Source organism: Coptis chinensis, chromosome 8 (genome assembly GCF_015680905.1).
Source record: "Coptis chinensis isolate HL-2020 chromosome 8, ASM1568090v1, whole genome shotgun sequence".
In the NCBI taxonomy this organism is placed as follows: domain Eukaryota; kingdom Viridiplantae; phylum Streptophyta; class Magnoliopsida; order Ranunculales; family Ranunculaceae; genus Coptis; species Coptis chinensis.
The window spans coordinates 88,654,436-88,678,888 of NC_141463.1; the positions used below are offsets into that span (position 1 = coordinate 88,654,436).

The window sequence follows — 24,453 nt, forward strand, 5'->3', positions numbered from 1 at the left end:
ACAGACCACGAAAGTGCTTGATTAATCAATGGTTGCAGTAACAATTAGATGGTCCTACTTTTATCAAAAAATAAATTGGATGGTTCTGTGAAACATGGGCTTGGATAAAGCCAGTTATAGAAATCTCATGGTCAAGCCTGTAAATCATCCATTGGGTTATGGATTGTGCTTGATTTCAAAGTCCAAAGAGTCTACCATGGATCAAAAGAGGGTTTAGTATACCTTGGTATAGTATTTGCAACCCTTTTCACCAAGGGTTACAAGCAAAAGCTTTAGTCCTGGATGCCATAACGACAATGCTGCTTCATCATCCACCTCTCGATTTGTCAAGAACTCTAGTTCATTATCACTGACCTTGATCAAATCTGCCTTTTCCCAAATGCTCATGATCTGCTCGCGAGCCTCCTCAGGCGATGGCCACAGTGGCAATCTTAAATTTGGGTCATAGGAGAGTAGTGCACCTGCTTCCTTAGCTATTTCCATGGCTCGTAAATGTGCTGATCGACATGGCTCCGTAATCAAACTTATCGATCCATAGTGAAAAATCTTGGCCTAATTTTATTTAAGTCACACAAAAAAATATCAGATTTCATTATTCTCACCAATGTTTAACTAATGCAATTTATGTGCAAAACTAATATAGTTAAAAGCATCAAAGCGCCACCAAAAAAAGCCACATGGCATATTTTTCCAGTGATCTAACTGTAAGCAGGTTGTGTGACCCGTCTTTAAATGGAACCACATTACAATTCCCGATTATAAATGGTCTTTCAATGGTCGACATCATATACAGAAATTTGTTAAATAAAGAGATTTAAAATGACTTGAGTATATTTGATTTTAACCAATTAAAGCCGAAATAAACAAACTTTATAATCCATAACTTAACCAAGACTAGCTACTAGTAAAATTGCTATAAGATTATATGAGAATAATAAGATAGGAAATGTCACACAGTAACTTACCTTTGAAATCAACTGGACATTGAGTTCAGCTTCAGTTAAGAGCATATCAGCACTTGGGTTCCTATAGAACATGAATTCACGATCACCATCAGATCTCAAAGTGACAAAAGCAAGCGCAGTTCTGGCGCCTTTATCGAATAAGATCCCATCACCGTTGACACCATTATCTTTCAAAATACTTGCTAACATATGACCAAATTCATCATCACCTAATTTACCGACGAAAGCAGATCGACCACCTAGTCGAGCCACAGCAATAGCAACATTAGCTGGTGCACCACCAGGTGCTTTTAAAAATCCTGGTGCTTCTGCTAATGAAACTCCAGAAACAGTTGGTACAAAGTCTATGAGCATCTCTCCAAAACTTACTATCAGACCACTTGAACTATCATGTTTTAAGTCACCGTTGTTCGAAGCCATGAAGGGAGAAAAGAGATAGAAATGAAGTTTTAGAAGTTTGGGGAGAGAGAGTTGAAACTTGAAAGTAACTTTTTATAGACTTTTTTGGATCCAGAGAGGAATTGGTGAAGGGAGAGAGTCATAATTGGTAGGTGCATGTTGGCTTAATTTTATAATAACTTTGTAATATTGCATTTGTGCGTACAGTTTTACTTTCTATGTTTATCATTGTTGTGTTTTGGTAACGTTAGTTTGTTTTTGATTTTAGTACGTTGGATCACACATCCAATAGTCTTGGAACTTTCATCCCTATGAAGATATTCTCATTGATTTTCATTTTTAAGAAGAATTCAGAATAATATCTTCATAGGAATAAAGGTTCCGAGACCGTTGGATGTGTGATCCAACGTTCCGAAAATCAAAAACAAAAAAAAAGAGAAAAATTGTGAGTTTGTTTTTTATTTTGTTTTTTGTTTTTTATTTTCAGACCGTTGAATCACACATCCAACGGTCTCGGATCTCGTCTCTATGAGAATATCCTCGGGATAGATGTACTCTATTCTCGTGGTAGTGCAGGCCTAATCTTTAGGTTCCTCATCATTGAGGTGAAGAATCTTAGTTGCCATATGAATGTAGTCTTTTCAAATGGATAAATACAAACCGATCCGACAGATTGAATTTGAGATTGGAATTTTTCTCATTACCAAAAACGAAAATGTACCTCCCATAACCAGTGCAAGGAATTAATACTACTACAAGACTTGTCAACTGATTTTTAATGGAATTAAAATTTATATCATTTTATTTGTCAACACTCAAATGTATCGTGAAATTAATCAATTCAAATTTATAATTGCGCACCAAAAATGATCTTCAACATCCAATTGGTCATGACTAATAAATAGTGTCAATAAACCACTATTTCAGCAGACATCTGATATGTTATCTCAATAAAAGCCAAGTTAGTGTTTGGTCATAGGACCATAGTACAAAATATCAGGATATGGTAAAATATTAATCCCTGATTTATGGATATGTATCATGGATATATTTCTCTTTTTGGGGATATTTGACATTGTTTCATATACAAATATCGTAGATATATCTAAAATATCGACAAATATTGTAGATATTGTGAATATTTCTTGATACATCATGATATACATTTATTTGAAATATAATGATAAATATTAAATAAAATTGTTTTTTTTTTAAAGATTATGGAGTTAAACCAGACCCCCACCTATATATAGAACCAAAGACATAAAGCTTGCAAGATCCCCAAAGAGCATGATCTTTAAAGGGATACATCTCCTACCTAAGAGAACTACAGATCCCAAAGATTAAGGTCATAAGCCATACAATCCTGAAACACTCATAAACATAACCCACTAGGGTGCACATAAGTGTAACAACACAAATATCTATCTACCACCAAACAGAAGTTTGTCATTTAAAACCGGATGATCTTTCCTTAGATGTTTCTGTGCATTCTCAAAATCATAGAAAAATTCCCACATTCACAACAAGCATATGTTAAACCAAGAGTGTCATCCCAAATCTCCTTAATGTATCCATCAAGGTTTTTACCTTTGTATTTTCCCTTGGATGCTTGCTTCATCATAGCTAGAGTAGGACTAATTTCACCAGGTAAGCACCCCCTAACCGCATTCGGAGGGGGTTCTTTAGTTACCGTAGTCGTTTCCTCGACTAGAGTTGCAGAATAAATTGTTGTCGTGTTGTTGCTGATACAAGACTTGCTTCTAGTAATTGGTGGAGAAATATGAGATTGTTTCCACCCACTAGCTCTCTTAGCCTTTGCATTCTTTTTGCTCAATACCGGAGTGAATTCTCTTTGCTCCTCTTCCCTGATAGCTTCGAATCTTGAGCAAGGAGGATCAATAGTGGACGTTATCAAGTTGATGGGTTCCTCAACAAGAGATGGTTGAATAGTACCATCTTGGTCTTCAATATGGGGGACACCATGAGCGCCAATATCAAGGTTCACATCCCCTTGGAGAAGAGGTTCATCACTATGAACCACCAACCCAAGAGCGTCTTGTTCCGTAAGTACTGCATTTTCAGTCTCTTCAGTGCCCTTTTCAGCTTGTATTTCTACGGCTTGCTGGTCATCAACCACTATGACAGGATTTTCTTCCTCACCATCTTGTAGTGGGATACCTTCGGCACTTCTCACATAGCTAGATTGACCTTGCTACATGTACTTATTAGGTGTCCATCTCTGCTGTGGTTTCTTTTTTGTCTTGATTAGTGGGGCTTTTTTAGTGGGTTGTACATCCTTGTTCCTCCTTCCTCGAGCATTTTGCATCAGTATGACCAAATGTATTACAGTGCTTGCAAACTAATGGAATCCAATCATAGTCTAAGCTAATATCAGCATTATTTCCATTCCCCATATTGACCGTAATTGACGCGGGGAATTTAAAGTCAGTATTGACGACAACACAAAAACGAGTATAGTTTAACCTTACCCTGTTTGCTATAGCATCATCTGTGCAAATGGGTTCCCCAATTATACTTGAGATAAATCCAATACCATTGTCAGTCCACAACTGTTTTGGGAAGTCAACCTTAACCCAAATTGGGACGGAGTTGATTGTTTTTCTGTGTAGTTCAATGGACTCCGACCACGGTCTTACAACAAAAATTCTACCAGCTAAGAATAGAGGACCATGTTCAATAACAAACTGACGATCTTCATCATTGATGAACTTGAAGTAAATTAAAATAGTTCTCTATCAGCAAGCATATCAAAACTACCCTTTAATTTCCACTGTTTGCTCACAGCCTCCTTAACAAATGGATAGGATAATCTTTTCTCCACAAAATACCCAACCATATATTCCTTCCAAATACTAACCCCTTCTTCCATTGTTTCAGGAGGAACTTCAGCTATGCCATTAGTAAACTTAGGGAATACCTTCTTTAGGTTAGGTTGAAGCTTAGAATTCTTGCTAGTGTTGAATAAAGAGCTCCACAACCTAAAACCATAAGGGTTAGGATTTGCAAGTTGTGTAGCTGCTCGATCTGCCACCACCACCTCAGAATTGAGGATAGCCGGTGGATCTATGCTCCCCACCTCGCCCATGTTACTTCTGTTAGCAAGTCAACGGTTGGCTCCCTCTAGAGGGCATCGGTCAAAGTTGCCAATAAAAGCAATCTTTCCTCCAAGATATGTTTACGAACTAAAAATAGATAAAAGAAAAGAAAAAGACCAGACTTAAAAATAAATAAAATTGTTACATACACAAAATATCCACAAATATCGCAATATATCCTAAAATATCGATAATATCATCGAAATATCACATATATTTACAGTTGTAAATATCTCTAAACATATCGCGATATTTACTTATCTTTTGTTGAAATATGGATATATATATCGTATATATCGCGATATTTTATACTATGCATAGGACTATTTGATGATCTCAGTTCTTACACAAATTAACAACTAATGAAAACATTAAAACATATTAAGTTGCAAAATCAAGCTCAATCAACGAGCTAGAGTATACTGTGCCTACGAAGTGTTGCCAGCAGAAAATTGCACTTAATGTTTGATGAAGTCTCAGCAAAGTTCGTAAAACCTTTGGGTGATAATACTAAAGGTCTATGGATCGAACCCCGCCATATCAAATTTAAAATAAGTTTGCCATAAGTAAAAACAAAAAATAATAATAATAATAATCTCAAATATTTTTCTATAGACATTTGAGAAAAACCGACATAAATGAATGAATAAATTGAAGGCTTGGGAGTCTATTTATTAAGAGTGATCTTGGACACACCTATAAAAACACTCATGTACCTCAATTTTAAAATAAATAAATAAATTTATTTTAGAAACGTTTAGATTTCTAAATTACAATTGTTTTATTAGGCGCACCCAAAATAAAACAAATCATTTATTAGAATATACATCGTGTGACTATTAAGTACCGTATACTAAATCCTAAATACTCTACGTTCTTCACTTGAAACCATAGTTCGGGCTTTCAGAATTATCAGAATTATGGGAAACCGAAATTCACAATATTCCGATCCATGTCATATTTTGATTTCGACTAATTTTGGAATCATCAATATTTCGACGACCCTACGTTGTTTTTTCCATTTTTTTTTAAACGAAACATCCCAACGGAATTTTGATATTCCGTTTGGGATTGTGAACACTGCTTGAAACTAAAGAAAATAAAAATAAAAAGTGTTATTAATTTATTCTCTAATAATTTACCTCTCTAGCAACATTTCTCTTACCAATAAACATAAGCATCTACTCAAAAGTAATGAGGATAAATAAAAAAAAATCAAAATCAAAATTTGATTAATAGGAGAACTCAAAGGATTATTGTACTTTGGATTACTATAATAGACAAGTACAAATATCTACGTTTTTTGTCCAGCCTAAGTCTTGATCAACAACTAATGATTTTGAATTATAAAATGCAAAATTACAAAGTCGTTTGTTTGTTTTTTTTGGAAATACTCCAAATGAATTTGGAAAATATTATTAGATTGAGAAAGTTGTTGGGTTGGATTGGAATATGACAAGACCTTTTAGTTAGCTATGGCCTATGGGACATAGGAGTGTTTTTATGAGTGTCCAAAATCCCCTTCACTTGAATTTGGAAAATATTATTAGATTGAGAGAGTTGTTGGGTTGGAATATGACAAGACCTTTTAGTTAGCTATGGGACATGGGAGTGTTTTTATGAGTGTGTCGAAGATCACCATCGCTTACGTTTCAAAGCAATAAATACAATATTATTATTATTATAGAAATAATTATAATATTTATGTGCTCATCTTATACATTGATCACAAAGGAGCCTTGCCTTTTTTATATATATACTAAACCTAAAATTTCCTGTGAAACCCAGGAAAACCGGTTTGAAAGTTTTGGGTAAAATTAAGCCTATTTTCTAAGGAAAATGGAGGTTGAAGTCATGAAGGCACGCGCGCCCATGGTATTTCATTTTATCTGGTGGGTCACATCCATGGTTTTATACTTTTATCAAACCCCACATGATACTGGTTGCAAAATATATAATATAATCACACTTTTCAAAATAAATGTATAATTAACATAACAATTCATTCTTGTATTAAGTGAGAATTAATTTGATTTAATTTATTTTATACATATATCACATAGCACGAGATTACATATGTCAACCACTTGAGTTACTTGAATAGTTTAATCATAATTCCATCATTCTTCCCACCCCCACCCCTACCCCCACCTTCCTTCCTCTCACTGGCTAATGAAGGTTGCTTAATACACGAGAATTACTAGCTGCATTTGTTGGTACAATGGTGGGGTGGGGTGGATGGAGTTTGGACCATGTTTCACCTAACAATATAAAAGTAGGGTCCGATAAAAGTAACTTTGCTTCAATGAACATTCACGAATCACGATGCCAAATGGCTACTGCGACGCACTAGAGAATTTTGGTCCTACTTCTAAAAATAATAATGAGAATAGTAACAATAACAATTTGGGTTTGAGAGACAAAGGCGCTAGCTGTGTGTATTCCTCCCGGTGAGCGGATAAAGACAAAGGCTTACATAGTCTTGACTCTTGAGTCTGGAAGCTGCATGCGAGAAGACTATTTCCATAATTCAGACCCAAAGCCTCCATGTCAAAAGGTCACAAGAAATTTGAAAGACGCTATGCAAATGTAACAAGAATTGCAACTTAGAGTATTTTTAGTATTTTTAGGAGAGCAACCAAAAAAATACCAAAATTTTGAACCAAACCAAACACCAAACTAAAAAAACACCAACCATCTTTTAGAATGAACATCAAAATTTTCGGTTTTTAATATCAAATGACGACATCAATATTTCTTTTTTTTTTTTTCTTTCACCAATCTCACGCGGTTTCGGTTTTGACAAAACCGCGCCGTAAAAGCCCAAGCCCAAGCCCATGCGGTGTTAGAAAAACCGCACAGTTTCTCCAAAATCGCGTGAGAGATTTGATACAACACCAAAGCTGAAACCAAATATTGGCCGATTTGATGTTTGGTTTGGTGTTTTCATCAACATGTGACTCTCCTGAAATTGAAAAAACACCAAATTATTGGAAATTTGGTGTTTGATGCTAGGTTGGTATCACTCCTAAAAATGCTCTTAATATTCCAAAAATCCTGTCAGACAAACACCCCCAGCTAATACATTCCCCTGTATTGGCAATATGAAACATCCTAAAAATGTAAATATGTTTTCAAGATGCAGTTTCGGATGTACCAGACATGCATACATATCAGTCATACTCAACCAAGTATTGACTAGCATGGTTCAACAATAATAAGGCTCAAAATCACTCAACAGCTCCAATATAGACTTATGTGATAAAGACTTGTTACCAAATGGAAATATAAATCAAAACCAATATAAAAAATATGAGAATTCAATTTAACATTTTATATATGAAGATCTGACTAGTTTGAGTCAGTGGTTTAAATTAATTAACAGTGTAGAATTGAGTAACATATTGCTCTTAATCTATTGAATAGACAGATCTCTATGATTTTTTTTAAGAACTTCTTAGAAAGTTAGAAACTAAGATGACAAACAAGTCCTTGTTGGGAGTTGGAACCTTGAATGTATTGGGAAGGAGAAAGCTCCAGAGATATTCTGCGTATTAATTATGGTCCACAAAATGGATAAGAACAACCGGGTCACAGTATTTCGGATTCTTTCCAGGCCCACCTATACTAAACACCTAAGGCCCAACTGTATTACCGAATTACAAACCCTTCACGTCTCATTCTATCACTGTTACTTTAATGGTTATAATTCGACCAATCACCAATATAGAGGCTTTCTCTTTTGTTTTTTAATCAGGAAAACAATATTCTATTAATAATCATAGTGATGTAGTGTTATAGCCAAGTTCCAAACATACAAAAGCTAAGTCTCAATCACGGCCCATCCCATCTAAATACAAGATCTTCCCGTTTTAATCCCCTTGGTAACTACAAGTCTACAACACCCAATCCCACATAAATAACTTGCATTTAACCATGAGCTAGACATAGACACCTTTAGACTGGTCATCAAAAGTTCTATGATTTCACTAAAGCCATAACGACTAAGTGACTGCATGAGCAACAATCAGAGAGAGGAGATGACCCGTCCTTAATATAGAGCTTTATCGTTTGATTGTTGTTTGTAACAAACAACACTTCCTTGTGGTGATTGTATTTCTCTAGAGAAAAATACTTTTAACATTTTTGGTGCACCTAAAATTTCAAATTTATATTTATTATTGAAAAAAATAATCAAAAATTTATGTTTGACTGTTTCATGTATTTCATGTTCATAAAATTCATACTTTTTAGTACTGACCTTTGTGGACAGGAAGTAACATTTTGAAGCGTCGTACCCTCATCAAGTTGGTAGAATCCTGAAGTACACATTGTGGTATCCTCTTTTTCCCCTTTTGATCGGTGAATTAATGGTTTATATCAACTTTTCGTTAAGGAGGTTCTATAGGATTTCTTGTGTGGAAGGAAATGTTTTCAGAAATAATCAATCACATCTCTTCATTTTACATCTCCGGCACCTAATGAATCTTAATAATCATAATGCGATCTACCTCACCACTGATGGTGAATCTATGCTAGAACTCTCATGTAATTCGGTGGTGCTTTCTTCATCATCGGAATGAACATAAGAACTTGATGAACTTGCATTCTCAAGATCACTTCCAGTTCCAGACAAGTCACCATCTTCAGAATCAACTCCTGTATGCTGTTCTTTAGAATAGAATTCCACATCAGAAAGTTCTGATAAGGAACCATCGCTAGTTGAATTGACGCTTTCCGTGAATAAACCCAGATTTTGTGGTTTGGTAAAACCTTTTATCACACTGGTAGAAGCTGTATATGCAGAACGCTCATTTGGGTCACCATAAAGCGCGATATGCCTATAATAAAGTTCTAATTCCTTTTCCGCTATAGCAATGAAGCGCCGCACAGATTCAAGTGATTGCTCATACTTGGATTTTTCCAATGCCTAGAAAACATCAAACCGTTTCATAAGATATACGACATAAAAAAAAAATTACGTCCAAATGATAAAAATGTTCGGTAACAAGATTCAGTTGTTCAACAAGATTTTTGAACGCAAACTAACAAGAGTTTATGAGATCATGCAAGAGAGTTATTCAGACAATAAGGGCAAAAAAAAAGGATAATACAGAAAATTATTCAGTTTCCCAATGAGATATACACAGAGGCCATGTGGCTCGAAACAAATAAGAGACATTATGTTGGGGTAAGAACAGGACGAATTGATTGTGCTGCCAAGTGCCAACTCCACAGAGAGGTGGTCAATGCTTGCTGTGAGTTGATGAAGGATCACTCCATCCTTTATCAACATGAAATCTAATGATCGAAAAGATGAAAACCAGTCGTCACCTTTGAGGTCCTTGAACGAGGTAGAATATTCGGTTCCGGAAGGAAAAGTGATCCTTCATTTTGAGGAGGTGTTACTGTTTCAGCATGTGCTGCACAAACTCCATGGACCGCAAGTTGGGAAATTGTCCTCAGGAAACTGCTATTCTTTAGCAGAAATACTTGCCAAAACAAAAAGAGGCGTGTTTGCCTAATGATTATCTTCCTCCCTCGAGCTATTCAAGGTCAGCTGCGTAGACAAGGCTTGAGGTACTTGAGAAAGGCCTTTGCAGCTGTGGCAGCAAGGCCTACCTTAAATAACATGGAAGGGGTAGTTCATAGTACGATAGAACATAGAGCCGATGCAGAGGCTGTTAACCATGAAGTGATCAAAAGAGGTCTATCAAGTAAGGAAAACAGCCTTGATTTGCAAATTCAATAAAATTGAAGAAAAAGTTTGTATACAACTGCACCATATCCTGTTGATCACTTAATCAGCTAATGCCACGATTTCCATCCATAATTGTTGGCTGGAGGAGGCACCTGGTGTTTGTAGATAAATTTGGGTCTGACATGTGGGTAACATTAAAGATCAGGATCAAAACAAAACACTGGTATAATGTATAGAACAAGGATGTTAACCAAGACTTCGGTTTGAAGGTCACATGTACGGAGAAGTGCTGTGAGACAACTAACAAGCTCAATAAAGTATACAGACACGATACAGCGTCTCTGAGCAGTGGTGCATGATGATGTGGAATTGTGGAAAAACTGCTCACTTGATTGTACATGAACCAAAGGCAACTTAGTCTTTTCACATACTAATGTAAAAAGAATGTATGGAATGACAGAGGAAAAGTAAGAGTGAATAAAATATGACCTGAGAAATATTTGAATACCAGAAAATGATGTGTTCGCAACTGAGGAACTCCAACACTGCAAATAATGATCTAATCTATCTAACAAAATCATATTTTACATGGGGTGCAGATCATATTTTCGTTTTCACATGCTGTACAAAGCCCATGCGTTTTCAAATTGGAAATTGAAGATTAACATGGGCCAACATGCAATGAGAGACATCTACCAAGTGCACGCATAAGTTAAAATGACGAAATCTTTGGCAGGAAAAATTAAACAAGATGGAAACCATACCTTCTTCTTAGACAAAGTGTCAATAGGGGACATAATATTAGGCTGAACATAATTCTTCCCTCGGTAAAAGATAATCGTATCATTCCCAATAATCTGAATTGGAGTTCCTCCACTCAGTCTAGCAATCTCTTCTGCATATTGATGTACTTGACCAGGTTTACAAGGTTTGCAGATGACCTTGACAGTTTCATGTCTCTTCCAGTGCAAATGCATATTAAGAACAACACCACCAAACACTCCTCTTCGGCCAACTGGTACATAGTTGGACCTTTTCTGTGCCATTTTTTTCATGTAGAACCTTTCCTCACCGCTAAGGTGTTCCGGCTCAACAACAGGACCTTCACTTCTACGAACTTCATACTTCTTCAGTCTTTCAATCAGTAAGGCTTCCTTGATTTTGGCCTGCAACAAGGAATAAAAAAAAAGTTATCTTTCTCATTTCTCATGGCTCAAAAAGAAGGGCCTTCAATTGTATAAACATAGGCAAAACACATTTACAGACCTGTTCAATCTTGTACTTGATCCTGTCTTCAGCATTCTGAAACTTGTGCTTCTTTTTTTCCCTTTGACACCAAGACACCTTGGGTCTCTTTTATTAGCTGATTGTCTCTTCCATTTCTCTCTCTTCCTCTGCATCTTCAGTCTCTTCTTTGTTTTCCATTTCTCCTTCTTTGGTGGCTCAGTTATATGTGTTTCAAACTTGGGTTTTCCTTCTGATATAACCAAGTTTACTAGCCCATGACTATAATTTCTACAACTCCACAAATTGTTACATTCATTAAGTTTAACTAAACTAAAACTATTTGTTGAACAAATGATAGATTGAGACTTGGAAAGGGAGAAATGGACAATAGAAGAAGCTTTACGTAGACTTCGAAAGAGACGATACGCCATATAGTTTTACTATCTATAAAATTTTGTTTATGGGGCATTTTGTTGAACAGCACGTAAGCATATTGAAGAATGATCAATTTTGAGCTGTGAGCTGATTTTTAGAGATGACCAAATTAGACCGCAGAGCTAAAGTTCGTCAAGTCTAAATAGATTGGGCCTGGGCCCTGGGTAACATAAATTTATGTCAAAACACGTAAATTGATTGACCAATAATTTCGGTTTTAGGCCTGGTTGATAATTACGGTTTTAGGACAAAAAAAGGGTGATCCATCAACATCTATCATTAATAATTTTGCTATTGTGACATTTTCGGGTTGACATAAGCAATTTATTTTTTATTAATACCAATTATAATATCTTCTAATATACATGCAAACACCACTATGCATTTATGATATGCACTGTCCATGTGTATACTAATATGCACACACTATTATGTATGTGTATATCACACAGTGACGGAGCCAGGAGGGCCCAAAGTACGTCCTGACTCACCTTGAATTCTTGCACAAAAAGTAAGTATTAGTCTAGGCAAAACTGAAATTTTCCATGTATCTCAAGGGTTTGACTATTCCCTAAATTGTCAATTTTGCTTATAGTGTTAAGGGGGGAAGTATTTAGGAGTTAGGACTACTATAGATCTATTTGTAATTTGGTGCTTTGGTAGCTATTTCACTTGAACATCATGCATTTGATGGGTCCACTTCAACTAAAAAGAAAATTAACTTCATGGGTAATGCATACTCCTCTAATTAATATAAGCCATGTGACATTTATTAAGACTATTTGACATTCCACATGTACTTTTTTATTATAGAAAAAAAATATAAATAAGAGATAAATAAAAAGTACATACAATTATACAATTAGACACGTTAGAGCATCTTTAGGTGGTGGTAGTATCACCTGCAGATTTGCTTCTAAAATTTGACAAAACTTTCCTCAAAATTTGACCAACTCTAGGTGGCAGCAACTTTCACCCCACGTGCTATTGGTACTGTCGCGCGACACTCCCAATGTCGCCCTAAGTTTATAAAAAAAACACACACACATACAATATTTGCAATGACGCACGACATTACCACTGTCGCACCGCATCTGCATCCGAAATCGCAATTTTACATCCAAAGATGCGACTAAGCAAGTGATGTGACTGTGAATGTTTTCACCTAGAATTGGAATCCACCAAAAATCCGAGAATTGTAAGCAAATCTACAGGTGATGCGGCCACCTAGAGATGCTCTTATTTGTAGAAACAATATTAATTCATAAAACAAACAATATATTGAACTAACCTACACAACTAATGATCTTATTTGGTCATAGAATTCTTTTTGATCATAGAAACTATATAGTACCTCTGAGTTGTAGTCCAACCCTTTCAAAATACAAAATATTTGTTACCTAACCTAATAATCAATTTTCAAAAATAGGCAAGATGAATTAACATTCCTAATTCTCTCCTATGGGCATATTATGGGCATATTCTCAGGTTGACAGATTGGGCCTCCAATACATTTAAATAAATAAATAAAAAAAAAGGGCCATTGGCAAAAAAAAAAAAAAAAATTGACCCGATCCAATTCTCTGTCGTGAGCGCAACTAGCTCACGACACTAAACCGCTGCAAAAATTGGATCTCCTCAATTTTTCAACGGTACTTGTTTTCAATATATATATATTTGTTTCTTTCTCTTGCATCCCATTTTTTGTTCAATTGAAAGCATTTGTTTTTAATTATTTGGTTTTGAAGTAAAGTATTTCTTCACCCTCAAGTAAACCCAATACCTTAATCTGTTGTATAATCGCGTACTCTTTTCATGTGCAATGTATAACAACAACTCACAGAAGTAATCAATGCTTTGCAGACTTACCTTATGACATCAAGAACTTTACGAAGAAGGCCACATCATGGAGAATTGGATGGAAAACGCCATGAGAATTTGGAGAGCTTGAATGAACCTTTATTAGGTGTTTATGAACAAAACGAGACTCACTCAAATGTAAAATGCTTACTCATTCAATGCATTTGTTGTGGATTCTGGTTGGAGCTTTTTGTTACTAAAGTTTTAAAATTTGCAGGGGTACAGTCATGGAGATGGAGATATTCGTGATGATGATAGGAAAAAGGAACGTCTTCATTGGACATTTTTATTCTCGAACTTAATTGCTCAATGGGCACAATGGTTGGGTAAGTAGTTAAAGTTTTTTAATTTAGTAATTGTACTTTTGGTTCTATTTATACCACTTATTGTTAATGCGATTCGTTTTGCCCACTTAATCTAAATTGTGATTTGTGAGAAACAACTAGTGTGAATAATTTTTACTTTGGTCTTTGTAGCAAATATCATCCTTGGATCTGGATCGCTTCTTGGAAGGCTTTTACCTCATCCATTTGCCACTCATAATGGACTGAACAGAAAGAGCATGTCACTTCACCTTAATCCTTTACAGGTAAAATGTTTGTTATGACCTCAATAAGATGACTCGTGACATAGAATCCCACTTTCATGTTCTAGTAGAGGTCTCATTAGGAAATGTTCACTTCTTAGGCCAAGTATTGAATGAGTTTTGATCTTGTGCTGTTATTTAAGCTTAAATTTATGTGTTTATGGATGAGAAACTCAAACTGTTGAACTATATAAGCTTCTGATACCAAAGTGACTTCATTGTTGGTTGCTCACTTGCTCATATGTTAACATTTCTATGGGTGGCGGTACCAATATTGTTACGGTAAAGATGGTTGTGACTCTCCATTTCCTGCATTTGAGGGCAAGGGTATTGTTAGTAGTGTCTGGTATAATATAATAATACAACGTCAAAATACCAGTCGCACTGGAAATGTCACAATCTGCACTCAATTGGAAAATGTTCTGGCCATTGCTTCTGATTTTTGTATCAATCCATGTTTCATTTTGAGTGAAAAGTTTAGTTTCTAGCATGCAAAACAATATCTTTGATGCTTTGATTTGGTGCACTTCTAGGAAGAGAGATTGAGAAATCTGCAACTCAGGTTGAAAGTCCCCTTTGATGGTAATCTTCTTGAACACCAAGTAAGCCTTCATTCAAAACTTAGAGTCGATTTCTGAATGTTATATTCTTCTATTTGTGCTATATTCTTGAAGTCGTTCATAGAATGTGCTATGGACCTATATTAAATGTGAATATTATTTCAGGATGCGCTTATGCAGCTATGGAGGTTAGCCTATCCAGGTAGAGAACTCCCACCTCTTAAGTCAGAACTTTGGAAGGAGATGGGTTGGCAGGGAAATGACCCTTCAACAGATTTTAGGTATAGAGGTCTGAGAAATGCTATTTATTCTCGATCCCCCACTTAAAATAAATTTGAATAAAATATTTTTGTTTGCCTTAATATCAGAGGTGGTGGACTAATATCACTGGAGAATCTTATATTTTTCGCCAAGAAATATCCGGTTCGTCCTCTTGACATGTAGACCACATTATTTGATTAACAGTCTATTAGCAATTCATAAAAGTTTATTGAAGGGTATATATCTTATTTATTTATATGCTTATTTCAGGAATCATTCCAAAGATTGTTGCACAAACAAGATGGAAATAGATCAGAGTGGGAATATCCCTTTGCTGTAGCTAGCATCAACATATCTTTTATGTTGGTTCAGATGTTGGATCTACATTCAGGTGAATTAATATACCGGAAGCCCCATACATGGGTTTTATTGTTTTTGCTTAGTACCATTGTTCATTTGTTGACAGTGTGGACCCGTGATGCATGTTACAATGAAAAACACTTGTTGGGTTATGAAACACGCATGGTAAAAATTATGCCAAATCAACCTTGTCTTTAGGACCTATCTTTGTATTAATTTTCATATAATTTAGGTAATGAATACTTAATTATAAAGAAGAAAGCTATAAAGCAACCATTTTGGCTTCAAAAACCATTCTTAGTAACGGACCGTACCATAGAAAATATAAAATTTAGCAAGGGTCTCAGAACTGCAATTGGAGTCTGTTATCAGATCGACCAATATCACCACAGGTGTGTTGGAATGTTTAGACAACTCTAATAATTCAGAAAGTCATGTAGCCTCTTCCCACTAAGTTGAGATTTTCTTACTGTTCGAAAATCCTCACCAGTGTCTTGACATAAAACTTTCAAGCCTTGTCAATGGATGCATGTCAGAGCTTCTTTGATAGTTTTGATATCCGCTCCTATAGTGAAAGAATATTTTGTTTGATAATCTGCGAACTATTGAGTAACGGTAGCAACAAACATAGTGATATGTAATGATATTTCGTATATGTGGTTTAATCAAATCACCTGGAATTTTGATTATGAGTGGTCTGCATAGCAATTAGACCTTGCAACCAACTGACCAAGATTGTGTGCTACCCAGAAAACTTTCTAACAATTTATTTTCATCTTCTTGCAGGTAAACCTTCCACTGAGGGGGGAATTCGGTTCTTAGAGTTCCTGAGAGAAGAAGATGAAATGGCCTTTGATGACCTGTATTGTGTAGCATTTCGAATGATGGATGCTCAGTGGCTTGCCAAGCATGCTTCTTACATGCAATTCAATGTAATATATCTGCCAACTTAATCTGCCTTTTCTTTTACTGGCAAGGACTACAGCTCATATGATGGTCTTCTTTTTTAATCGTTTCTTCCATCATTCTATTTCCCAGGAAGTTCTGAAATCCACGAGAATACAATTGGAACGGGAACTTGCGCTTGAGGATGTATCTAGTGTGAAAGATCTGCCAATGTATAACCTGTTGAACAGATAAAGGAATAAAATATAATTGGGTGAGCAACAGTTATTTGTTTTGCAAAGTTGCTGTACAAATCTGTATCCCTTGTATCACAAATTCACAATCAATTTATAAGAAATATTGTTTACATGTAGAAAAAACATATTGTGGATTCTAATTGGAGCTTTTTAACATACATCACTTACATCCCACCAGTTTGGCTGGTAATTGACAATTGTAAAACAGGGAATGTATCCGAAGTTGAAGATCGTGAAAAGATTGTGTTTTAGACAAATGCTGTTTCTGATCATTCGACTAAAAGTATCTGCATTTTTACTTTTTACTTACTAGCTGCTTTGAAAGAATCCGAGAAAACGAGTCTTTTAAGGGTAAAAGAAAGTGGAAATATGCTCAAAGCCTCAAACAGAACAAGTCAACAAACAGACCCAGCGCCGCCGACCTTTTAAATCTCAGCATACCGAAATATTGGCCTGACAAAGCAAGTCCAATGGAAAGCTATATGGGCTGCCATAAAAGGCAAATATAGTACCCTAACCACCAAAATGTGTTTCCAATGGGGCTGCTAAAAGGCTCTTAAATTTGGAATGAGCCATAAATCCTGTCAAAATTAAGACCTTTACTAGCAGCTGTTATAATAAGTTTTGAGAGACGGACGATACAGTTTCTAGTTGTTCGTGTGTTAAATTTTGATGGACGGAAGAAACTGTGCCAACTATACCGTCCGTATCCTTTTAACATTTTATCTTCATCCCTCCATTAGAACTGTTTTTCTATTTAGCTGCTTTCAAATTTGACTCTCCTGCTATTTACCTGACGTTGCGCCCTTTAGCACCTCATTTTGGCAGCTTTCCATTGGACTAAAAGTTACTGATGATCATGTTGACAATTTAAAATATCGTACAGAATTCTCAAAATTTCAGCCGCAATATTTTACTGCCCCACCTTGTACTGCAGTACTGTGGAGTGTGGACTTTCAAAATGATACTGATCTCCTTCTGCTCTGAATTCTTCTGGTCCTTGCATTGTGATTTTTTGTTGTTTAGTAAGTTCCGTGTCAGAGCACGTGTATTTCTGTGGTAAATACCACCATACCTTTCTAAAACCCACTCCAAAATAAGCCCTGCTCTGCTCTGCAAATCTAGATTCCTGCCATGACGGACTTAGCAACTCTCCAACGGAAGTCACAAAGTCATTAAAATTCTGCCACGTGTTCCAAATCCACGGTTACAAATTCTTCCATATATAAATACTCCTCGAACAAATCGTGTCATTTTTTTTTCTTCATCCTCAAAATTGCGCCATTTCAGATGGCCTCTCTAAACTTAACTATTTCATCATCCTATAATCCAATATTTCGATCAATCCCAACTTCAAAATCTCGTTCTTTAATCAGATCCAATATATCGTCCCTTCAATTCCCATCACTTAGAAAATCCCACTTACCAATCCTCCCCTCAAACCTTTCCTCAAAACTGTTAAAAATAAGCCCATCCTCAAATCGAACTCCTTTCATTGTAAAATCATCCGCCACAGTACTAGTACCACAACCACCTAAAAAAGAGCCATGGCAAGGAGCATCAAAAACCATTAATAGCATCAATAGCAACAGGAGTAATACTATGGTTCATTCCAGTGCCAGCTGGGGTAACAAAAAATGCATGGCAATTACTGGCCATATTTTTAGCTACAATAGTTGGAATTATTACACAACCATTACCATTAGGTGCAGTGGCTTTAATGGGATTGGGTGCATCAGTTTTAACCAAAACGTTAACATTTGGGGCGGCTTTTTCGGCATTTGGTGATCCTATACCTTGGTTAATTGCTCTGGCTTTCTTTTTTGCACGTGGGTTTATTAAAACTGGACTTGGTAATAGAATTGCTTATCAGTTTGTGTCAATTTTTGGTAGTTCTTCGTTAGGATTAGGGTATAGTTTAGTGTTTAGTGAAGCGTTATTAGCTCCGGCGATACCGTCTGTGTCAGCTAGAGCTGGTGGGATTTTTCTCCCACTTGTTAAGTCACTATGTGTTGCTTGTGGTAGTAATGTTGGAGACGGGACGGAGAGGAAATTAGGGTCTTGGTTGATGTTGACTTGTTTTCAGACATCAGTTATTTCGTCTTCGATGTTTTTAACAGCTATGGCTGCTAATCCATTGAGTGCGAATTTGACGTTTAATACAATACAACAGAATATTAGTTGGACACTTTGGGCTAAGGCTGCGATTGTACCGGGTTTGGTGTCGTTAGTTGTGGTTCCATTTATTTTATATTTGATTTATCCACCAACTGTGAAGACTAGCCCTGATGCGCCTAAACTTGCAAAGGAGAAGTTGGAGAAGATGGGGCCAATGTCCAAGAATGAGTCGATAATGGCTGTTACTCTTCTTCTCACGGTATACATTTTGATACACTTTGTACTTAGTTTCTTGTGTTCACATTGTTCTTCATTTCTCTGTTTGCTGTTTAGATATTGATATATTCATGATATTTAGTGTTCTTGATTGATTGAGTTGGTTGTAATATTACAAGGCGGAGGATACCTGCTCGTGGAGATACTGACCTGATTGAGCTGGTTGTAAAATTGCAAAGTTTTACAATCCTAGTTATGTATTTATGTTTTATATGTTAATCATGCTTCAGTGTTTGCTATGATTATAATTCAAAAGGATAGCTTATAACTTCACTTTATGATTTATATTTATTTTCCCTGAAATATATGCAATCCTCTGTTCATCCTTTAGTTTATTGTTATTTGTTAATAGTTGTCATTATTAGTGTAAAGCAAACAGAAGAAAGCAAAGCATGCCAAAATGGTGGAATCTGTGATCATGAGCAATAAACAATGAGGTTTCAAAACCTTGATATTATCCTAACATTAAGAATATCATGTCCGTTTTCTAGGATGTCTGGTATTGTTTGAATGGATCGTTGTCTGTATATTGCTTCATCTGTAGTGTTATATAGATAGATGTGATAGAGGTTTACCTCATCAAATCTGTTTCCGTGGAAATTTACTATAGTAAAACCCTTCGAGCAAAAACATTCATGGGTTGTTGATCTTGAGAGACCAAGCGAGTGAAGCAACAACGCAAGTGCCACCTGAGACACTTACAATCCTTTCATATTGATTTGAATGAGTGCAGGATCCTTAAAATTCCTTAGGTAGATACCGTTTTAACCAAGCAGTCTTTACAAAGGAGTTTTTTCCCCTGAATTCCGAGTTTGTACGCGCGCTACATTTTAGCCTTTTTGTGTTGAGTGATATTTGATTAAAGTATTAATAAATATAATCTTAGATGGAAATAATACTTGTATTCTTTCATTTCACTTTTAATATGTATTGATTGCTTTGGTGTGTTTACGGTCTTAGATACTTCAGTCCAGAAGAAGTAGAATGCTACTGATCGAAATGTCCAAACGTTTTTCCCTTGTTTCATGACTTTTTTTTTGTCTTGTTTGTAAAAAATTGTTTTTCATGATTCATATATATGTAGAGTGTTTCAAAGTGAATATTTGAAATCAAATACAGACACCATAAGTATATATATGGTAAATGCCGGTTGAGTGATAGTCGTGCTTAGGCTCTATTAGGCTCTATTAACTACAGTCAAGTGATGTTTCGGATCTGTTCAGGTTGGTCTTTGGATTTTTGGAGGAGCGCTGAAAGTGGATGCTGTCACTGCTGCAATTCTTGGATTGTCCGTCCTTCTCATAACTGGAGTTGTTACTTGGAAGGAATGCTTGGGTGAAGCAGTTGCCTGGGACACCCTCACTTGGTTTGCTGCACTCATTGCCATGGCTGGATATCTCAACAAATACGGTCTCATATCGTGGTTCAGCGAGACTGTAGTTAAGGTTCGTTATGTTTTTCTCCTCCTAGGGGAAGCCCTACACTTTTCCTCATTGTTTGCGATGCATTATTAATATGCTATACTTGTTGAAGCTCCTTACATCTCGTGGTGTTTGCATCACATTTGAGAAGGTCTCCAATCTAAAAACGTTTCAATTGATGCTTATCCATTAAAAATACTGTCTCAAACTTGTGATCTGTGATATACAATTATGTTTTTTAATAATATGTTCAATATCAATAGCAATTATGAAAGTGTTGATCCATATCCAGCTTGTTAGATGACAAATATTGTACTGTAGTACCCATTGTCTGTTTCATGTACTGGAACCCGCCGCCTTCCCCTCCCCCTTTCTCTCTGCCTTTCTAATTGTTTAATTTTGGGTATCAACACATTGTAATATCTAAGATGTAACTCTTTTTACAAGGAGACCTCAGTAGACAAATATTATGTATTCAAGAGCCATTGTTAAATTGTTCTTTTTATCAAAATGATTTGTATTAATTAGGTAACTCCAGTGAAACCATTATCAGTAACACAATTATCTACTTGTTTGCAGGTTGTTGGTGGGCTTGGTCTTTCATGGCAGTTGTCATTCGGAATTCTAGTTCTGCTTTACTTCTACTCGCATTACTTCTTTGCTAGTGGTGCTGCCCATATCGGTGCTATGTTCACAGCATTCCTTTCTGTAGCAAGTGCTCTGGGCACTCCACCACTCTTTGGGGCCATGGTACTATCTTTCCTCTCAAACCTCATGGGTGGACTTACCCACTATGGTATTGGGTCTGCCCCAGTTTTCTACGGCGCCAATTATGTGCCGCTGGCCCAGTGGTGGGGCTATGGATTCATCATCTCTGTAGTTAACATACTCATTTGGCTTGGTGTCGGAGGGGCGTGGTGGAAGTTCATTGGTTTGTGGTGAGATGCAGTATAAGATTACCTGTGTGTGTCACAACTGCAACTTTTCTGGGTTGTGATGCTATACACCTCCATGGACGGGCCACTTAATTTCTTTTTTGTATCAATTGAGACACTGTTTAGTCTTTTTGCTCTTTTGATTCTTTACTTCCAGGAGGTTTATTTGAAACATTAGTTTTTACCATGGAAAGAACGGTACTGTTTAGTCTCAAACTTGTATTCTAAATTTTGATGTCAAAGATGCGTTCCACAAACAGTGATTGGTTTGATGGTTGTTTCTATTTACTTTCAGCTGGCGCATTGGGAGAACTCGTTTCGATCATTCTGTTTCTTACTTTCTTTTATTAGAGTCACTCGAATAGTTTGAGTTTTGAACCAATGCACCCAAATCTCTACACTATATGATAGTTAGGTTTTGAGAAATCCACTCTCTACTATCGAGTAGGCAAATTGAAATCTCCCTATTTGTTCAATTTATAAACACTCCTTTCACAAAAATTAGAAAACCCCCTTTTTATTAATAATTTAGAAGAATCCTCCTAATGTAACTTAAATTATATAATTATTTTTTATTTTTTTTCCTATTCAACATTCTCACAAAAAACCACTTTATACGTGTCACTCTCCCATAGGGGTGGCAATGGGTCGTGTTGGGTCGGGTTCGTGTCGTGTCATACTCGGGTCACGTGTTAGGAGAGCAAACCCAAACCCGACCCAATTACTAATCGTGTCAAGTTTGTCAAACCCAAACCCAATCCGCATATGTAACGGGTTATCCAACGGGTGACCCGCTAAGCTAGCGGGTCAATTTCGGATCGGGTTAACAGATAACCCGTAAGTTCTATTTTTTTTTGGATAAAGAATATTTATTAATCTAAATAATAAAAGAACTTGCAAAAGTGCTCAGAGTTGTTGAAGCACATGCATGAACGCCTGAACCAAATAAGTGAAACAACCTGTTAGCCAAACAAAAAATACAACCAAACTAGAAACAACAACTATGCATGTCCAGTTTATTCACTTTGCTACCTCGTGGGCAAACCTATTATTAAATAAATGCAAATTTTATTGTGACTTCGACGGTTTCATTGTTCTCTTTATATAATTGAGACTAGGGTAAGGATTCAATGTTAATATATGTGATAATATATTTATTGAATGAATCTATAATATTCTATATGTTGGATTGCCGGCTTATCTTTCTAAATCTAGTTGATCATTTTCTGTTTAATATTTTCTTTTAGGTAATTGGGAATATGAGATTTAATAAAATTCGGAAACATATATGTTTAAGGACTTAAAACAGGTCATACAGGTCACGGGTTGATGAGCCGACCCATTGGACAAGGAAACTAATCGGGTATACTAACGGGTTACCCGGGTTAACATGTGTGACCCTAACCCAACCCATTTATTTGACGGGTTTGGCGGGTCAACCCTTAAATGACCAAAAGCCTTTTTCCAACCCAAACCAACCCAAACCCGCTTAATTTCGTGGTTTGATTCAGGCCGGTTAGCGGGGTTTGGTACAAAACGCCACCCTACTCTCCCATGTGTTTGTCCATACCCTAAATAACATTTATTTTGTGTTTTTACCATCCTCCTTTATTCTCTCATTTTTTCCGTCAGCCTCCGACCTCTCCCCTAATCCCTCCTTAAAAACTGTTTTCACACCCAAGAGTGATTTACACAATCTCAATCTCTCCTTCACTCTTCTTCTCCCTCTCCCTCTTCCTCCTTCATTCTCAACCAAACCCAGCTCTCTCTCTCCCCACCACAAACTAGGGGTGATAATTTGGCCCTCCGACCCTCAACCCGGCCCTCAACCCGGCCCTCAAAAATGCGCGTCAAAACCCTCAAAAGTTGGCCCTCCAGATTTGATTGGAGTGGCCTACCCGACCCTCATGCTTGTTAGGCCAGGCTAGGGTCTAGGGTTCGGAGCATAGGCAGGGGTTGCCCCAAGATTTGGTCTCCTTCTTCCCCCCTCACTTGGCCCCTTTTTTTTTTTTTTTTTTTTTCGATAAGATATATTTTATTTTTTTACATTATATATGTAGTACCACAATTATCTCTATTTGAACTAAATATTTTCACTACAAAATGATGTTTAATAATAGTAGTTTACCACATATCATATGAGGTATTTTGTAATTTGAGTAAAAGAGGTCAAATATAAAAAGAAAAGTGAACTATGATTATTTTGTGTAAACCCAAAATAGGAGTGATAATTTATGTATTATAATATATATTTATGTATTATAATATAATTATCTAAATTGTATAAAAAAATCATTAAATTTGTTTTCAATAGGGAATAAATTATAACATAATACAATATATGCACTTTTGTAATTGATTTAATGATATGTATATAAGTCATACATAAAGCAAATCCAACCTAACAACATAGTTAAGTATGAAAAATGTAGATGTTTTAAGAATATCATCTCTTCTACCATCTCTATCTATTTTTTTCTAAAGATATAAGAATTAGTTTTGTATACTTATATACATATCATTAAATCAATTTTTAAAAAAAAAAAAACAAAAAAAATAGTAAACTAGTGAAGTATAATTAGACCGGCCCGACCGCCCTTTTATTTGGGCCCTAAAAAATGAGGGTCGAGGGGGGTTAAGGGCTGAGTTTTCACTTGACCCTACTTTCGACCCGCCCTCAATATCAAAAGAAGGGACCGACCCCAATCTCAATCACGGGCTTTTATGGTTTGAGGGCGGGCCGCCCCGCCCTTTTATCACCCCTACCACAAACTCATCTCTCCCTCTCTCTTCTCCACCTCCGCTCACGCCTCACTGCCTTACAGTTATCTAGTATAATTATTCTTTATATTAAATTCTCCTCTATGTAATTACAAAAACCATGCTAATTATCGATCTCGAATAATGGGTTTCAAGAATTCAGGAGGAAAAAAAAAAAAAAACCTAGATGCCTAGTACGGTTTGAATACTTGTATATCAACTAATATAGCAGATCCGTAGTCAATGCCTTGATGTCCTACTTTCTTTGGACATCATAATATAGCATCCACCTATAATTGTTGTCAAACTTTTATTTGATTGCAATAAC

The 24,453-nt window shown here is 36.2% G+C and overlaps 4 protein-coding genes across 5 annotated transcripts in view; 2 read left to right on the plus strand and 2 right to left on the minus strand.

Moving 5' to 3' along the window:
* The window catches only part of LOC147484014 (fructokinase-2-like), a 2,179-nt gene extending 660 nt beyond the window's left edge, over positions 1-1,519 (minus strand). Inside the window, exons 1-2 of the mRNA XM_086578322.1 lie at positions 966-1,519; positions 223-552 (exon numbers count right to left, since the gene is read on the minus strand). Of these exons, the coding sequence (XP_086434448.1) occupies positions 223-552; positions 966-1,385 (750 nt within the window). The 5' untranslated portion in view covers positions 1,386-1,519. The remainder of the gene's footprint in view (positions 1-222; positions 553-965) is intronic.
* A 7,349-nt stretch (positions 1,520-8,868) lies between these two features.
* Positions 8,869-11,991, minus strand: LOC147484015 (RNA-binding CRS1 / YhbY (CRM) domain protein). The gene is given in 4 exon segments (XM_086580696.1): positions 8,869-9,413; positions 10,949-11,350; positions 11,451-11,507; positions 11,510-11,991. Coding segments are annotated over 4 exon segments (1,215 nt in total). The 5' UTR covers positions 11,843-11,991; the 3' UTR covers positions 8,869-8,990.
* A 1,390-nt stretch (positions 11,992-13,381) lies between these two features.
* Positions 13,382-16,672, plus strand: LOC147484016 (ELMO/CED-12 family protein). Of its 2 annotated transcripts, none has more exons than XM_086577340.1 (10): positions 13,382-13,498; positions 13,710-13,844; positions 13,924-14,032; positions 14,183-14,295; positions 14,826-14,894; positions 15,018-15,133; positions 15,221-15,275; positions 15,384-15,504; positions 16,260-16,405; positions 16,512-16,672. In XM_086577340.1, the coding sequence occupies exons 2-10, from the start codon at positions 13,719-13,721 to the stop codon at positions 16,611-16,613; spliced, it is 957 nt and encodes a 318-aa protein (XP_086433466.1). In that variant the 5' UTR covers positions 13,382-13,498; positions 13,710-13,718; the 3' UTR covers positions 16,614-16,672. The 2 variants fall into 2 exon arrangements, with proteins under 2 accessions (XP_086433466.1, XP_086433467.1); XM_086577341.1 differs by having other exon boundaries at positions 13,494-13,616.
* Positions 16,673-17,561: 889 nt separating this feature from the next.
* Positions 17,562-21,622, plus strand: DIT1 (dicarboxylate transporter 1). The gene is made up of 3 exons (XM_086577409.1): positions 17,562-18,992; positions 20,233-20,454; positions 21,010-21,622. Exons 1-3 carry the CDS (start codon positions 18,336-18,338, stop codon positions 21,370-21,372), a joined length of 1,242 nt encoding a protein of 413 aa, XP_086433535.1. The 5' UTR covers positions 17,562-18,335; the 3' UTR covers positions 21,373-21,622.
* The last annotated feature ends 2,831 nt before the right edge of the window (positions 21,623-24,453 follow it).

Bases quoted from the DNA above. Each gene is read 5' to 3' on its own strand.
- LOC147484016 (XM_086577340.1), top strand. From the start codon at position 13,719: ATGACATCAAGAACTTTACGAAGAAGGCCACATCATGGAGAATTGGAT. The intron at 14,895-15,017 runs GTAAGCCTTCAT...ATATTATTTCAG, and splicing joins GTAATCTTCTTGAACACCAA to GATGCGCTTATGCAGCTATG. The intron at 15,505-16,259 runs GTGAATTAATAT...ATCTTCTTGCAG, and splicing joins GATGTTGGATCTACATTCAG to GTAAACCTTCCACTGAGGGG.
- DIT1 (XM_086577409.1), top strand. From the start codon at position 18,336: ATGGGATTGGGTGCATCAGTTTTAACCAAAACGTTAACATTTGGGGCG. The intron at 18,993-20,232 runs GTATACATTTTG...GGATCTGTTCAG, and splicing joins CTGTTACTCTTCTTCTCACG to GTTGGTCTTTGGATTTTTGG. The intron at 20,455-21,009 runs GTTCGTTATGTT...ACTTGTTTGCAG, and splicing joins TCAGCGAGACTGTAGTTAAG to GTTGTTGGTGGGCTTGGTCT.